This window comes from Budorcas taxicolor, chromosome 16 (assembly GCF_023091745.1).
Source record: "Budorcas taxicolor isolate Tak-1 chromosome 16, Takin1.1, whole genome shotgun sequence".
Classification (NCBI taxonomy): Eukaryota; Metazoa; Chordata; class Mammalia; order Artiodactyla; family Bovidae; genus Budorcas; species Budorcas taxicolor.
In genome coordinates, this window is record NC_068925.1 from 73,167,370 (window position 1) to 73,185,033 (window position 17,664).

The 17,664-nt window shown below is 43.5% G+C and overlaps 1 protein-coding gene across 1 annotated transcript in view; it reads left to right on the forward strand.

Annotated features, from left to right (window-relative positions):
* The window catches only part of KCNH1 (potassium voltage-gated channel subfamily H member 1), a 421,111-nt gene that overhangs the window by 38,319 nt on the left and 365,128 nt on the right, over nucleotides 1-17,664 (forward strand). Inside the window, exon 4 of the mRNA XM_052653941.1 lies at nucleotides 13,184-13,312. Within this exon, the coding sequence (XP_052509901.1) occupies nucleotides 13,184-13,312 (129 nt within the window). The remainder of the gene's footprint in view (nucleotides 1-13,183; nucleotides 13,313-17,664) is intronic.

Consider the following 17,664-nt stretch of genomic DNA (forward strand, 5'->3'; position numbering starts at 1 on the left):
AAGAATAGTGGAGTGGATTGCCATTTCCTTCTCCAGGGGAACTTCCCGACCCGGGGATTGAACCCAGGTCCTCCGCATTGCGGACAGACGCTTTAACCTCTGAGCCACCAGGGAAGCCAAAAGTAGATGTTTTTTTCTGGAACTCTCTTGATTTTTCTATGATTCAGCGGATGTTGGCAATTTGATCTCTGGTTCCTCTGCCTTTTCTGAATCCAGCTTGAACATCTGAAAGTTCATGGTTCATGTACTGTTGAAGGCTGGCTTGGAGAATTCTGAGCATTACTTTGCTAGCGTGTGAGATGAGTGCAATTGTGTGGTAGTTTGAGCATTCTTTGGCATTGCCTTTCTTTGGGATTGGAATGAAAACTGACCTTTTCCAGTCCTGTGGCCACTGCTGAGTTTTCCAGATTTGCTGGCATATTGAGTGCAGCACTTTCACAGCATCATCTTTTAGGATTTGAAAGAGTTCAGCTGAATTCCATCACCTCCACTGGCTTTGTTCATAGTGATGCTTTCTAAGGCCCACTTGACTTCACATTCCAGAATATCTGGCTCTAGGTGAGTGATCACATCATCATGGTTATCTGGGTCATGAAGATCTTTTTGTGTAATTCTTCTGTGTATTCTTGCCACCTCTTCTTAAAATCTTCTGCTTCTGTTAGGTCCATATCATTTCCATCCTTTATTGTGCCCATCTTTGCATGAAATTTTCCCTTGGTATCTCTACTTTTCTTGAAGAGATTTCTAGTCTTTCCCATTCTATTGTTTTTCTCTATTTCTTTGCATTGATCACTGAGGAAGGCTTTCTTATCTCTGCTATTCTTTGGAACTCTGTATTCAACATGGGGCAGAAATGGACGCAGATAGTGTTGGTTTCTTCCTAGGATTCTGTTCTTTGCTGGAACTCCTCCAAATCCTACCCTTTCTTGAGGAATTTAGAAACTTTAAATTATTTTCTTAAGCTTGGAAATTTTACAGTTGCACCAAATTCTGTGTCTTTTTCCCAACAACTTCTTAATGACCAACTAAAATATACCTCAGAGATATTGTAGGTCCCATTCCACAAATTTTGATTTCCCAGTGCATGTAAAAGTTATGTTTACACTATAACTGTAAACATAGCTGTTTATTAAGTGTGCAGTAGCATTATGTCTAAAAAGGTTCATATGCCTTCATTAAAATTAACTAATTTATTGCTAAAAATTGCTAACCATCATCTGTGCCTTCAGTGAGCTGTAATCTTTTCGTTGGTAGGTGGTTTGAAATACTGCAAAAAAATTACCAAAATATATGACACAGAGACATGAAGTGAGCAAATGCCGTTGAAAAAATGGCACCAATGGACTTGATCAGTGTTGGTTGTCACAAACCTTCAACTTATTCAAAAAAAATGCAGTGTCTGTGAAGCACAATAAAGTGAGGTCTGCCTGTACTCTGTTAGACCCTGGGCTTGTTCCTAGGAATGCAGTTATGAAAAGACAGACCCAGCCTCGGCTCTGACAGTGTTTGCAGTAGTTAGGGGCAGCATCCATAGGTTAGAGCTGTAAGTGTTTTGATAGCGGCACACCTGGGGGTTGTCTCTTCACTCCAAACATAGGAGGTCAGGGAGGGAAGTCTTCCTAACAGGTGGGAAATTCATGCAGAACCAAAAGAGTAGTGCTGAGTTAGGCAGAGAGAAGGGCCGGGAATATCCCAGGCTGATGAAAGGAATGTGTAGACAAGAACAGCAGTGAGGGAGCGCTGAAGTTTGAAGAAACACAGAACAGCGCTCCTCAGACTTTGATGTGTATATGAAATCACCTACAGATCAAAATTTGTATATCTCTATTCAGATAGGCCTACCAAAGGGCCTGAGATTCTGCTCCAGGTGCTGCCAGTGCCGCTGGGCCAAGTATCACACTCTGAGGAGCAAGGACAGAAAGCAGCCTCCGTGAAAGCCGACTTCCATGCCTTTCTCTTTTGCGGCACCCAATGCGGTGCCTGACACAGAAGGTGCTCCACCTGAATTGATGGAGCACTATCTCTTGAATAAATGAGGAGTCACCAGTGAACCTGGAGAGGTTGGGAAGGGCCAGTCATGCAGCCACATTTAAGAGTTTAGAATTTATCTTCAGGGTAGAGGTGGTGGGACCAGAGAGTGGGGTGAGGGGCGTTGAGGGGTTGTAAGCAGGATTTGTTTTTTGTTCAGTCACTAAGTTGTGTCCAGCTCTTTGCAACCCCATGGACTGCAGCATGCCAGGCTTCCCTGTCCTTCTCCAAGAGTTGACTCAAACTCATGTCCATTGAGTCGGTAATGCCATCCAACCATCTCATCCTCTGTCATCCCCTTCTCCTCTTGCCTTCAATCATTCCCAGCATCAGGGTCTTTTCCACTGAGTCAGTTCTTCATGTCAAGTGGCCCAAGTATTGGAGCTTCAGCTTCAGCATCAGTTCTTCCAATGAATATTCAAGGTTGATTTCCTTTAGGATTGACTGGTTTGATCTCCTTGTGGTCCAAGGGACTCTCAAGAGTCACCTCTAGCACCACAGTTTCAAAGCATCAACTCTTCTGCTCAGCCTTCTTTATGGTCCAACTCTCACATCCATACAAGACTACTGGAAAAACCATAGCTTTGACTGTACAGACTTTTGTTGGCAAAGTGATGGCTCTGCAGGGTTGCTGCTGCTGCTACTGCTGCTAAGTCGCTTCAGTCGTGTCCGACTCTGTGTGACCCGATAGACGGCAGCCCGCCAGGCTCCCCCGTCCCTGGGATTCTCCAGGCAAGAATACTGGAGTGGGTTGCCATTTCCTTCTCCAATGCATGAAAGTGAAAAGTGAAAAGTGAAAGTGAAGTCGCTCAGTCTTGTCTGACTCTTAGCGACCTCATGGACTGCAGCCCACCAGGCTCCTCCATCCATGGGATTTTCCAGGCAAGAGTACTGGAGTGGGGTGCCATTGCAGGGGTAATTGTGTATTAATCAGATTTTCATTTCAGAAAGACAACTTCATCAGAGAGTGGAGATGGAATACAACATAGGAGACAGGAGGTGGGGGGCTTGTTAAGAATCACCCCAGTGACAAGATGGTTGTGGGCTGCTGGCGGAGGGATGGGGAAGAGGCAGTTGAGATGGAGAGGTGTCTGGGGAAATGGGAGGAGACTGACTGTAGGGATTTTTCTGGTGCTGCCTTCTGATGGGCAAGTATCTAGCTCATAGTCCTCCTGGAGGAGGTGCTTGGTTTACTGAGTGACTTTAAATGAACCTGATATTTACCAAGAAACAAATGGGTGATCAATGAGTGACTCAGAGCAAGCACTTCAGAGCCAAGGACAAGCTGTGTGAGGCTGAACTGACCAGCAGTGGCCTGGGAGGAACAGATTGAACAGAGATGGATGGGAGGAGGGGAAGGAGGAGGCCGAGTCTGTGGCTCCTTTCACAATTTGCAGTTCAGTAGCTCGAAACCTTCAGCATTTTAAAGCTGTTCAGAGTGCCCTGAAGAAAAAGTCATTCCTTTGAGATTTTAAAATGTGAAATGTCACTCTTTAAAGGAATGTTTTTTTCTCTGATATTTACATTGGTGATGGGTTAGTCTCTAAGTCATGTCTAACTCTGAAACTATGGACTGCAGCCCACCAGGCTCTTCTGTCTGTGGAGTTTCCCAGGTAAGAATACTGGAGTGGTTGCCATTTCCTTCTCCAGGGGATCTTCTTGACCCAGGGATCAAACTCGGCTTTTCTGCATTGGAGGCAAATTCCTTATGGACCCCAGGGAAGCTGGAAAACACATATAAAGGCTTAAAGAAGAAAATCAATCACCCCAAAGACTCAAAGACTCCAAGAAATACTACTGTACCTTACACTTTCTGGTGTTTTGTCTTGCAGATGTTACATAATTGAAACTTCTACATGTATTCAATATGAAATAATACCTTTTATCTTTTATTATGAAAACATCATAACAATATCCTTTTAAAAATTCCCCATAAATATAATTTAGAAGGAATTTTATTAATACTTCCTTTATTGCTGGATATTTATGAACTCTAAATTTTCTTGATTAAACACAATGCTGGCATGAAAATCTTTGTGCAAAGATATTAGTTGACATTCTGAAATATTTCCTAGAAGTTGAAAATTACTGTGTCAAAGAATGTGAACCAAGGTTCCTGAGACATTTTGCCAAATAGTGTTTCAGAATTGAACCCATTTCCAAGTTCACTTGCAGACTGTGTCTGACTCATTGAACTGCTCCAGCATTGAATATTGAATCATTTTAAAAGATCAAATTGCCTACAATTACAGTTTTTTTTTGTTTAACAAGTATTTTTAATGCAAGTGCGACTGAAGCATTTTTTCTTATTAATATCCATTTAAAATTACTTTTTATATTAATTGTTCAGATTCTTTGCCATATGTTCTACTTAATTCTTGCGATTTTCTCATTGGTTTTCCTCACAAACTTTTAATAAATTGGTTTGTCCCCCCCCCCACCCCCCCATTAGTATTTGCAAGGACAACTTTGTAGAAAAGATCTAACTATTGATAGGCATTCATGTTTTTGTTACCATTGAGGGAGTTGGGAATAATTAGCAGAAGGCTTCATGGTGTGTTTTGGAATGAGTGTGTGGAATACTATTATGTATCTTGGAGACTGGCTTATCTGAAAGGTTTCTTTCTATTTATTGGGCAGTCTAATCAGTAAACCTGGACCTTTTGGTATTGCTATATATTTTGTATCATTCCTTAACTCATTCTCAGTATGCTGGATAAGTTTCTTACATTAGTGACAGTCATCATTCATGAACTCATTTAGCAAATATTTAGGTGGTCATTTTTGTGCTGGCCAATTAGTTTCTCCATTTTTCTTTTTTTTTAAATATTAAATTTATTTATTTTAATTGGAGGCTAATTACTTTACAATATTGTATTGGTTTTGCCATACATCAACATGAATCCGCCACGGGTGTACACATGTTCCGCATCCTGAACCCCCTTCCCTCCTCCCTCCCCGTACCATCCCTCTGGGTCATCCCAATGCACCAGCCCAAAGTTAAGAAGTATTAGCCATGAGTGAAAGTACTCCACCCTCAGGACAACACTCCCCAGCATGTGACTAACTCTGCAACTCGTGGTGTGACTGGAAGCCCGGGTTTGGAAGCCTTGCATCGGCTTCTCCAGCAGAGAAGTGCAGGAAAAGGCAGCTTAGAGCCAGGAGAAGCTGCCGGCCGGTCCTTGATTACCTACTGCAGGCCTGTGGGTTTGAACCGCAGAGATCCACATATGAGAAACCTACTCTGCCTTGAGGCGGTGGCAGTCTAGTTGTGAGGACAAACCATCGCTTGCCTAGTTTGCCAACAGATTGTCTTTTCTTTTTCCAATTCATTTTTGACTGCTCTGGGTCTTCATTGCTGCACTTGGGCTGCTCTCTAGCCACGGTGCACAGGCTTCTCATTGTGGTGCTTCTCTCGCTGCTGAGCACTCCAGGGTATGCATGCGTTTCAGTAGCTGTGGCCCCTGGGCTCCTGGGCTCAGTAGTTGTAGCACACAGGCTTAGTTGCCCTGAGGCATGTAGAATCTTCCTGGATCAGGAATCGAACCTGTGTCCCCTGCGTTGGTAGGCAGATCCTTTACCACTGGACCACCACGGTGGTTACCACTACCACCAACGGATCGTTCGTTCACTTATTCAGTACTAGAAGCTGTTAATACATGAGGGATATTGATACTAAATCACACACATATTGAAAGCTGTTTTGCCTATTAAATTTTTTCTCTTTAATTAAAGACTTTAAAAATACCATATCTGTTGTTGTTCATTTGCTCAGTCATGTCCAACTCTTTGCAACCCTATGGACTGAAGCATGCCAGGCTTCCCTGTCCTTCACCATCTCCCAGAGTTGGCTCAAATTCATGTCCTTTGAGTCAGTGATGCCGTCCAACCACCTCATCCTCTGTCTTCCCTTTCTCCTCTTGCCTTCATTCTTTCCCAGAATCAGGGTCTTTTCCAGTGAGTCAGTTCTTCCCATCAGGTGGCTGAAGTATTGGAGTTTCAGCTTCAGCATCAGTCTTTCCAATGAATAATCAGGACTGGTTTTCTTTAGGATGGACTGGTTGGATCTCCTTGCTGTCCAAGGGACTCTCAAGAGTCTTCTCTGACACCACCTTTAAATTTTTTTCTCTTTGACTAAAGACTTTTAAAATACCATATGTAAGTTAAAAAATGTTTTTCAGTCTTTTTCTTTATGGTTCTAACCTTTATATAATGCTCAGGAAGCTCTTCTCCTTGCCTAAATAATAAACATATTCTTCCATTTTCCCTTCTGGTACTTTTAGAGCATTTTTGTTATCATCAATCTCTTTCTTTCTAATTTGAAATGCTCTTTTTTAAAATGCTAAATGTTCACATTCATGTATTTGTGTCTCTCCTCCTCTTTTTTTTTTTTTTTCAGGAATCTTTTTGTAACTTATTAGCTTTGTGAGTTTGGTTAAAGTGCCTTCCCACTTGGGTTCTCCATATTTAAATTAAAGATAATGTCACAGTAGCAGTTCCACCTCACAGAGCTGTGAAAAGTAACCCATGATGTGTCAGGGTTTGGCCCCACTGTAAGCACTCAGTAAATGATATTGTTTTCATTTTTGCTTGTTTTAGGGTCACTGCCATTGGTTCCTAATTACTATGGAAATTACTATGGTTCCTAATTACTATAGTAAGTAACCCCTGTCGTTAGTTTTCTCTTCAAAAATTTCTTGGCTGTTCTGCCACCTTTATTTTTCTATTTGAATTGAATGCCAATTCATCAAGCCCTGAGAAAAACAAATCAAAAAAGAAACAATTGAGATTCTGATTGAAATTGAATTAAATTTATATATTGAAAGAAGAGGTTTGACATCTTACAGAACTGAATCTTCTCATCTATAAACAGTGTAACTCTCTCCTTTATTGAGGTTTTGTTTTTTGCTCTTTAATCAAATTTAAATTACATTGAGACCCAAGCATTGCATTTTCTAGCTTTTCCCTTGTTATGGTTGAGACTGGCTCTTTTCCTTAGGAACAGGTGAAGGCAGCTTTGGATTTTCATTAAACTCCTTAAGATACATTGTCTTTTACAGTCATATAAACACCCCTGTGAGGTGAGATTGAACATTTCAAACTTATAGATGAGGAAAGAAGGAAAGAAAGTAATAGTTTTATATATCCATGTATCAGGCATTTCAGCTTAATCTAAAGTCAATCTTGTGGCTCAGAGAGTAAAGAATCTGCCTGCAATGCTGGAGACCGGGGTTCGATCCCTGGGTCGGGAAGATCCCCTGGAGAAAGAAATGGCAAGCTGCTCCAGTATTCTTGTCTGGAGAATCCCATGGACAGAGGAGCCTGGCAGGCTACAGTCCATAGGGTCGCAAAGAGTTGGACAGGACTCTGACACACTAAAGTAGATCTAACGTAGACCTACTATGTTACACCAGAGTAGTAGATCTAACACACTAAAGTAGACTAACGCTAAAGTAGGTCTATTATCCCCATTTTACAAATAAGGAAGCTGATTCTGGGAGAAGTTCAAGTGACATGGTCAAAGCATACAATAAGTGAAGGCGGGGCTCGAACAGAGGGCTTGGGATTCTGAATGAGATGTCCTAAAGACTAGTGGTCACTACCTCCCCTATCCTCTCTCATCTTCTCACACTTGTCGTTTGTCTCAGTAAAGTTGACCAAAACCTTGCTGGTCTGTTTCCCGGAGCAGACTGCTATTCTCTAGTTTCTGGACTCATCCCAATGGCCCAGCACGTGCAGCCCTTGCCAAGGGCCAGTCAAGTGGCTTGGTGGATTCTGTTGCGTTCGAATGTGACCTGGGGCTTCCCAGGTGGCGCTAGTGGTAAAGAACCCGCCTGCTAGTACAGGAGACTTAAGAGATGTGAGTTCAATCCCTGGGTCAGGAAGATATCCTGGAGAAGCGAATGGCTACCCACTCCAGTATCTTGCCCGGAGAATCCCATGGATAGAGGAGCCTGGCAGGCTACAGTCCACAGGTCTCAAAGAGTCAGACATGACTGAAGTGACTTAGCATGCACCCATGTCATCTAAATTTGAATGTGGCCTGGATGTCTGGCTACGGAAAGTGCCTGGAAGGATGTCCAGGATCGGAGGGAGACTGATGGAGGCCAAAAATCCTGTCATACACCTGCACCTTGCTGTTTTGTTATCTGACTGTTGTGGTTGAGAAGCTCTACAGTGAGATTAGGTTGTCAGGTTCATTAGTGCACAACGCAAGGGAGCAACATAAGGGATGACTGTCACAGAGTGGCCAGAAGGAGGAGCCTAACCTGGGGACTGCCCTTCCACTGCGCATCCTCAGCCAGAAAAGAGCTGCAGCCTTTGCCATCAGTGGGATGTGTTTCTCCTGGATTTGTGTATTGATCTTCCTTTAATAGAAAGTTTATTATTGACCCTTGGTTCTTTTCACAGAAAAAAACATTAAGTACTTGCTTTTCTTGGTTTTCCCATGGTAGCCACTTGGGTGAGGAGGCAGAATTTTAACCTCTTGCTGATTTTGTGTGTGTGTGTGTGTATCTGCATTCGTTGTCTCTCTTGCATCTTGAGGGAATAAATCCTGCTTTAGAATCTGGGCTCTAGAAGAGATCCCCAGAGGCCAGCTGCCCCCGGACAGGTCTTCATCTGAATGGAGACAAAACATTTCTGAATATACCCTGGGTGCATCTGGAGGGTGTAAGGGAACGTGAATGGGTAGGGTTCTAGGCTCTGGATATTTCATGTTTGCTTGAAAAAGCTGTTTCCCATATTGAGACTTTGAGTAATATTTCATTAGCTAAAAATGCTTCACTCTTACGAAGCAAAAGGTTGAAATGACTGGTCTGTGCTACCTAGGAGGGACTCATATATTCTCTTTTGGAAAAATTTCAGAAATGAAAAATTTGAACCCATTCTTCTTGCTTTCCTCGATTTTTTGGCTAGTGATAATCTGGGGGAGAGAGAGAGAGGCAGGTCTGAGTAACTGTGAGGACACTGGAAGTAGGATTTCTTTCTTTGAAAGTCAGCAGGCATGCCTAGAGCCTGCTAGGTTTTCACAGCTCCAGGCTGGCACCTCCTGGAGCTGAGCAGCATAGTCGCCTCCTGTGAGCCCTGGGTAACGCTGCTCTGGATGGCACTGGACTAGGTATGTAGGACCATGAGACAGGAAGAGATCAGGCCTCGCCCTTGGAGCACATTGTTATTGTTCATTGCTCAGTCATGTCTGACTCTTTTGCGACTCCATGGACTGTAGCCCACCAGGCTCCTCTGTTCATGGGGTTTCCTAGGCAAGAACACTGGAGCAGGTTGCCATTTCCTTCTCCAGGGGGTCTTCCTGGCCCAGGGATCGAACCCATGTCTCCTGCACTGGCAGGCAGATTCTTTACCATGAATCAGGGAGCCCTAAAGAAATAGTCCTTAACTGTTAAGGTTTGATGGGATCAATGCACGACATTGTCTTTCCCTGCCCGTGATCAGAAGCAATTGAGAGAAATTCAGGCATCAGGAAGGTTCAAATATCACCTTTATGACTGGTAAATCTGATCCTAGAGGATGTATTTTATATCTATGGGAAGGTGAGTTTTTAAAAGTGAATATTAGAATCGGACAGACTTATCCACCCAACACAGCTGCTGACTAAAAAAAATTAGTCACAGTCTGAAAGTAGCGAGTTATTTTATTTGGTGGGAATGTTAGGGACTCCAAGTCCAGGAGGTAGAATCTCAGTAGTCCTGAGAAAATTGCTCTGAGGAGGTGGGAGTGGGAGTCAGGTTATATATAAGTTCACAACAAAGAGGGCAGGGAGTCTGACCATCAAAGATTACTGCTAAATTGTAAGGAAAACCAAATATCAAGCTAAGGGATTTGGCGTTCTATGTAAGAGAAGAGGCAAGCCTCTGGGCTCACTGAATTCATTCCGTTCCTATGTACCTAAGCTACGTAAGGCCAAACCCTGTTTGTCTGTTTTGTTTTGATTTCTCACATCCTGCCCTACTAAGCCCCTCAGCTCTTCAGCAATCACTGTTAGGGATGACAGCATTTGCTGAATTGCAGACCCTTTTGGGAGCCTTCATCTATTGAGATGGTAAAGAACTCTCCTGCCAATGCAGGAGACCTGGGTTCAGTCCCTGGGTTGGGAAGATCTCCTGGGAAAAGGAATGGCTACTCACTCCAGTATTCTTGCCTGAGAAATCCCATGGACAGAGGAGACTGGCAGGCTACAGTCCATGGGGTCACAAAGATTCAGACATGATTGAGTGACTAACACTTTCATTCACATATGGCGGCTTGGAAACGCTGATGGCTGTGACATTTCTTGCCCACCGATATGGCAGGAAATATTTCATTTCACACAGGTAACACGAGAGAACCAGAGTCTTCTCCTGCCAGCTATCCCCCTGCCCTCTGACCTCTCCCCTAACATTTACAGAATGAGGAAATGGAGTAGAGTGCTCCCTAATCTCTTAAGACAGCGGAGGAGAAAAGGTGGCCAGGCTACACATGTCCGGTTCTTATCCCCCATATTGCCAACCCAGGGGAAAGGTCTGGAGGGTTACACTAGAAGATGTCCCTCCACAAAAAACACCAGGTATGGGAAAAGGAGGGCTTCCCTGATGGCTCAGATGGTAAAGGATCTGCCTGCAGTGCAGGAGACCTGAGTTCGATCCGTGAGTTGGGAAGATCCCCTGAAGCAGGGGATGGCTACCCACTCCAGTATTCTCGCCTGGGAAATCCCTTGGACCAGGTTCACCCTCAACAAGCCCAGGTGATCAGCTGAAGAGGAACTCTTAAAGTAATAGATGCTGACTATATGAATTTTTGGCACAAGAAACAGATTTAGATATTGAAAAGGAATAATCAGAATAGCACATGTTTAGTCAGGGAACATTTCCAGAAGGAAGCAATGGGCCATTTGGTAGAGAGATGGGTACATAGCTTTAAACATATAGAAATGGGGGAAAGTTCTTGAGGAGCTTGAACTATGGTAAAATGAAAAAGGCCTCCCAACATGACAGATACAGTGGCTATTGTGTGACCTGGGAGATGTGAATTAGTGTCAGCAGTCTAAGTGGTCATAAAGATTAGATGGCACAGCTCCAGCTGGAACAAGTTCGTAGACACCAGGCCAGCTGGTGCAGCCCCATGGAAGGCCCACAGGCGGCAGCTGTGAAGGAGGTGGTTCTGGGGATTCCAGCGAGACCAGGCTCCTGGTGTGAGACAGTGTGAGTGGGGGGCCTCTCTTCTGACTTATTACTGGTTTGATAAATCAGATGTGCTTTCTCATTTACCCAGCTGAAAAAACATAGCTTTTAGCTTAGTTTTCTTTAGAGCAAAAAGAAAAGTGTTCTGTTTTTGTTTTTCTGTTTGTTATATCAGCTAGTATACAACCGAGAGCTGTGTGTACGTAGGCTCAATTTTTCTTGAGTTTTCCGTTGTTTAATTGAAAGTGGGTTAAAATCCACTTTAGGTTCTAAGGAGCATCCTGGGAGGAATAGTAACACAGGCCTTCCAAAAACCGTGCATAATTCAGAGACCATATATTTTTTGATTTTGGAATTACGCTGATTTTTTTTTTCCTTTTCTGGTTGTGCCATGCACCTTGTAGGATCTTAGTTCCCCAACCAGGGATCTAACCCTGGCCCTTGGCAGTGAAAGCATGGAGTCCTAAAGACTGGACTGCCAAAAACTCCTGATTTTTGTAAGGTGAATTTTTTTCTTTCAAAACACATTTTTCTTAGGGTGACATTATGGTGTATTCTATGAGTACCCAGAAACTGGTAGGTATAAAGGGAAGGGACAATAGAGGTTTTAAAATTAACTGTGGATGGATATATAGGCAATCAAAATTTAGGAAGAATGTAGTCCTGTCTGATCCATTTGCTGCCTGTTTGACCATACATGGTGGGGTTATTCATACTTACATATGAACAAGCAGCAGATATATGAGCTTGTTACTGTTAAATTGATTAATCCAAGTGTTAATCAGAGATGTTTGTCTGTCCGTGTCATATAGTAGAGTTTGTTACAACTATAGGCAGAGAGATCTAGGCGACCAATTGAGAATGTATTTCCATCTGCCTATTATCTCCTAAAATAAAACAATAAAGGTAAAATGCTGAGCCCAGTGCCTTGTGCAAAGGAAGCTTCTCTAAGACTTAACAACACGGAGAAATATCTACTGTATTTTAGTCTGAAAGAGGTTATAAAATGGTATGTAAAGCAATATCCCAGCCAAATAGTTGTTTAGTTCCATTGATCCAGACGCTGTTTTAGGAGCTAGGTACAAGAGCTGGGTGGGGGAGCCTCTGTTGCTCTGTGCTGCATTTAGTTTTGTTACACAGGAGAGATTGGTGCATCTTGCTATGATGTCCTCAATAGACAGAAAACATCTATTTCTTTTCCTTATTTTTTGGGGGGGATGGGGAGCCAGAGACTAATTTTGTGCAGATATTTGTCCATAGATCCCCGAGTAGGTGGCCTCTCAGAGAGGTCAGTCACATGAGCCCTGCGCATCTTCTCCTACTGGGGTTTAGGGCAGGGCTTTGGGAGAGCTTGTTTACCCTTCCCCCTGGAGACCTCCCTTTCTGGGGAAGCCTTGGCTGGGATTTCCCTCCTTTCTCAGTGTGTCCTCTTTTGCCATCATGTTGGACCTTTGAGATTTTTATTCTGGGGAGAAAGACTTAGAAACATAGTTTCTAGCCTATGGTGAATTAAGCATTTGAGTCACATTGATGGGTTCCCAAACCAAATTTTGGCACCGGAGTCTTTAGTAATGGAAATTTGAGTTTTGTGGTCTGCTAACAATGGATGGTGCTACCCAACTGGCCCCCACTCTTTGCTTGGTCTCTATATGCTCTAAGGTAAGTCTTCAGGTCTCTGTCCCTTAGTTACTTCCATAAGATCAGGAGGGGTTTCCAACCCATTTTCTAACCATTTGACAAGGGTTAAGAAATCTGTACTTACAGAATTATTCGAACAGGAGAACCTCCTCCACTGAGTAGTTACTATGAAACTTTTATTCCAGCAAGAAGAAAAATTAGTGGTGTAAACCCCCAGAACCTGAAGGAATGAAGCCAGTCTAAAAATGAATTAATGTTTGTACCGATTTGTTCCCAAGTCCTTTTTTGGTCCCTCTAATGAGAGTGCAAATTACTGACCAACCTTTTGGTATTTCTTTCAGGGACACCTGTGTGGTTCTTTGTGAAAATTGCTCCAATTCGAAACGAACAGGATAAAGTGGTTTTATTTCTTTGCACTTTCAGTGACATAACCGCTTTCAAACAGCCGATTGAAGATGATTCTTGTAAAGGTTTGTAATTCTGATTTGTACAAATAGAATTATTATTATTATTATTTTTTGCCTATAGTGTGACTCTTTGTTACAGAGAATTTGAGGTTGCCACAGCAATCTCTGCACAAGGACCAATATTTAAACTTTAATTTGTGTTGGGTAAAGCATTGTATCATTCTGGAATGCATTGAGGGAAAAGAAAGTGAGGAAAAAAGCTTTGGTTAGGAAGGCATTTTAATCAATTTCATACCTCTGTAGATTAACCCTTTCCAAGTAGACAGAAGAAGGTAATTGGGCACTTCTGGTATCTTTGGAACCTTTGCAGGTTTTCACATGACAGATGTCAGTTTTCCAAATGAGCTGCTCATGACTATATTCATCTTACTTCCATGTACACGTCTTTAAATTTGAGTTCTAGCATTTTCAGAGTGTTAAAGCAGATTTTAGCACATCGCTACCTCTGTGGTTGGTTAAGTCTGTGGCTGGTTAATTCATTAGAAACATGGCATTAATGAGGCCAGTGTCTCCAGTAACATTCCCATATGGGTCATTTAATCAGCTCAGGAACCACAGATTTTAGCACTCACCTCAGCCGTATCACACACACGTATTGTTTGAATAACACTGGGGACCTAGGAGAGGAGAAGGCTCAGGATTTCTAAATCAGTGATACTCCTGAAGTGGTCCAGCCCATTAGGCTGTCAAACCCAGAAGTCTGGAATTAGGAGGTTGTCAGAGCACTCTTTTCCAAGATAGCCAAGAGGCCAGGAGCTCTTTCTCGTGGCAGTATTTCCTGGCTGGGTGGCTGATTTTCCAGCTCTACCTGAGACCCTGCTCCTTGCATTTTTCTGAGATGCAGCGGAGAGATAGGAGTGAAGTTCAAGAGAGAGTAAAACTGGGGCATGTTATCCTTGATGTGACAAACTGTGATTGTTAAGTGGCAAGAAAGGAAGAAATAAAAAGCCTTCCATGGCTGCTCCCTCTGGGGCTGTGTCCTCTGAGGGCGTATAAAGTCCTGCCACGTTTGGATGCTCATTTTTATAGAGTTCAGAGCACAGTGCTGTGCATACCAGTGCATCCTTTTTCTTTTTCTTTTTTTTTTTTTTTACTGTCTATAGCTCAATAAATCAATGACAGCCTGCCTTTGGATTTCAAGACTAAAGCAGATGTAAATAAAGTCTCTCCACTGTCTGAGCCTCCCACAGTCTCCTTTTTTTCCGGCAGATTTGTGATTCCCTGATTTCTGGTTTCTGACTTGAAGATTTCTCAGTGCAGTAGCTATCACTGGGCGATAGACTCACTCGTGATGAGTGTCATCCGTTACCATCTAGAAAGGCCATTCGCTTTTTTAACTGGGTAAACACATAAATAGCATGTTAAAGATAATCTGATATTTTGACACTTATTTTTGCAAGTTTTCTCTGAAAAATGTGAACTAGGGGATGTGGTCGAGTCAGAATGTTTCTTATCATCACCACTGGAACATTTTCAGGTGATGTGAAGGGATTGTTTAGCAGGAAGAGCTGAGTCAACTTAGAGTACCCCCCAAGGGGTGTCCGCATGGCATTCTCGGGGAGCCTGAAAGAAGAGATAAATCAGACTGATGCAGGGAGACTCACTGAGGTTTATTTTTCAGGCATAAAATGCTCCAGTTCATTTGTCCTGCCTCACTCATGCCTTTCCCTTGCGCATAAAAGTTTTTGTACACACACGCACACCCTATTCCCTGTTAGCCAAGGGAACCAGATATTAATTCTCTTTGTCCATGAAATACATAGGAGTAATACGCGGCTTGCTTCCTAAAAATTTAAAATATACACGTGTGCACACACACACACAAGTACACACTGTTTGTCCCTCAATATAAGAATGCAGATAGTGGATCATGTTCATTGTTTCCTCCAAGACGGGACTTTATAAGCCTGTCCACTTCAAATGCTATGGCAGATATGTTTAGACCTTCCTACTCGTCATGTCACCGTGCCCCTGAGCCACGTGGATTTGGTGGTCTGTTTAGGACAAGGTCAGGTTTTATACTAATCTGTTGATGATGGAAGAGCATGATAATTCTCCGGCCTTGTTCGTTGTAAGTCTATAAACTGCAGTTCTGGCTGCAAGGGTCCAATATAACGGTGGGCAAACATCTTGTAGATGGAAAATACACAGCCATGTGACTGGGTGATTCTCCTGACTTGACATTTCTCCTTGGAAGTCTTCTCACATTGCGAGATTCCAGCTGGTCTAGCTGTGCTTTCAGTGCAACACCTCAATCAGCATAAAAAGTCTGAGTGTTGGTGACCCAGGCTTGCGTAGAATTCATCTTTAAAAAAAAAAGGGTTTCTTTATTTTGGGTTGTGCTGAGTCTTTGTTGCTGCACGGGTGTCTCTCTAATTGCGGTGAGCGGGAACTACTCTCTGGTTGTGGTGTGTGAGCTTCTCGCTGTGATGGCTTCTCTTGTTGCGGAGCGTGGGCTTTACTGCGTGTGGGCTTCAGTAGCTGTAGCCAGTGGGCTCCATCGTTGCGGTTTTCCAGGCTCTACATCATAGGCTCAACAGTTGTGGCACCTGGTCTTAGTTGCTGCATGGCATGTGGGATCTTCCTGGACTAGGGATCAAACCCATGTACCCTGCATTGGCAGGCAGATTCTTTATCACTCAGCCACCATGGAAGCCCGTAGAATTCACTTTTGAGGTGTAATGGAAGGATGGATAATTGAAAACCCCAGAAAATCCCCAGGTATTTGCTCCTTAGCCTAGCAATATGAGATGTTTTCCCATTAAAGTCAGCTATGCTTAGATTGTCTTTAAAATGACCTTGTTTTTTCTGATGGCTTTGTGCCTAACTTTGGGGCTCGGGAGTGGGATGGGTGTATCCTAACAGTAATTCGAGAAGCCAGTTGGAGCCTAACATTTTTCCATGAACAACCCACAAAGGGGAGAACACACAGGATCATTGGTGATAGACTATTTTAGCATCTGACACAAAGTAACTCCCCTTTGGCCCTAAGCTCCAATCACATGTGATGGGCCCTGGGTATGCTCTCTAAGCCTCCTCTTTTATTTAGTGTATCAGTTCTCACGACCCTTTTCATGAATTATCTAGACCCCTGATTGCCTCATCTCTTCTTTCCTGTTCATCTTTTGGCTGTTTCCCTTGTTCTCTGATTAAAAATGTGCCCACAAATGGCATGGAGCAAGGGGATAAAAGTCAAGCTAGGTTTGCTGTTTGGAAACAGCTCTAGTGTGTGTGCATGTGTGTGTGTTTAAAGGCTGAAGGAGAGAGTAGGTGGGAATTCTTGGTTGAAATGAGACTCAGGGACGCTCTGGGGTTTCACTTATTCCCCATCTCTTGCTTTTCTGTTTCTGTGGATAATTGGGAGTGGGCTGCAGGGTGTTTTTCTCTGTTGAATCTGCCCTTGTAAACCAGGCAAGTGGGTAGAGAAGAATTAGAGTGTAGGGCTCAGAGGTTTTTTCCACATTGTTCACCCCACAATGAGTCACCCCTCTTGTTTGCTCTCTTACCTCACTGAATAATCTCACATTAAAGGAGCGAATTCATTTTCAAAGATCCACACATTTACTTCTAAATTCAGGGTTAAAATTGAGCCAAGAGTGGACAACAAAATGAATGTAAAACTCTGAAGGAGATTTGTAAAGGCCAAAGATATAGAATATTCAGGGCTGAAGGCTCTGGCAAGCTGCCCTAACTGCTGACCCTTCTCCACGAATCTTCATGTGGGGTACATATGAGGTGCTCTCAGGGAAGAAAGAGGGTAATAGATACAAAGCACAGGCCCCCTCCCTCTTCAAAAGTCAGATTTTCTCTCTCTGCACTTGGGATGACTGGAAGGTGATGATGTAGTGACTTCTGCTTGAAGAAGCCATCCTAGAGGTTTGGTTGTTGGTACATCGATAGAATGATCTGGGGGCAGGAAGACTTGAGGACACCTCAGCAGTGTCCACACTGGTGGCCCACGTGTCCTTGGTTCCCTGCTGGGTGTTAGATTACGGCTCCAGCCCCTCTCAGGGACTCCGTGGCTCTGCAGCTCAGGAGGTGCCTGCGTCCTGGCCTCTGCCCCCCAGGGCACTTCCAGAAGTCCTCTGCAACTTCTGTTCCAAGGGCTCCCAGGCGGTTTCCCAGGGAGGGGCCTCTTGATCTGTGTTTTCTAGTATCTCTGGACTTGCCCTGGGAGGAGCTGCAATTTCAGCTCCTCTTAGAACCATCTTTTCTGGCCTAGGGAGGATACAGGGATGTATGGGCTAAAGCAGCCTAGTGGGGGACTCACCCCAGCTGAAGCCAGTAGCCAGTGTGGGCTCAAGTAAGGGAGAGAGGGTTGTCCTTACTGAATGGAGAAAGGACTCGGTGAATAC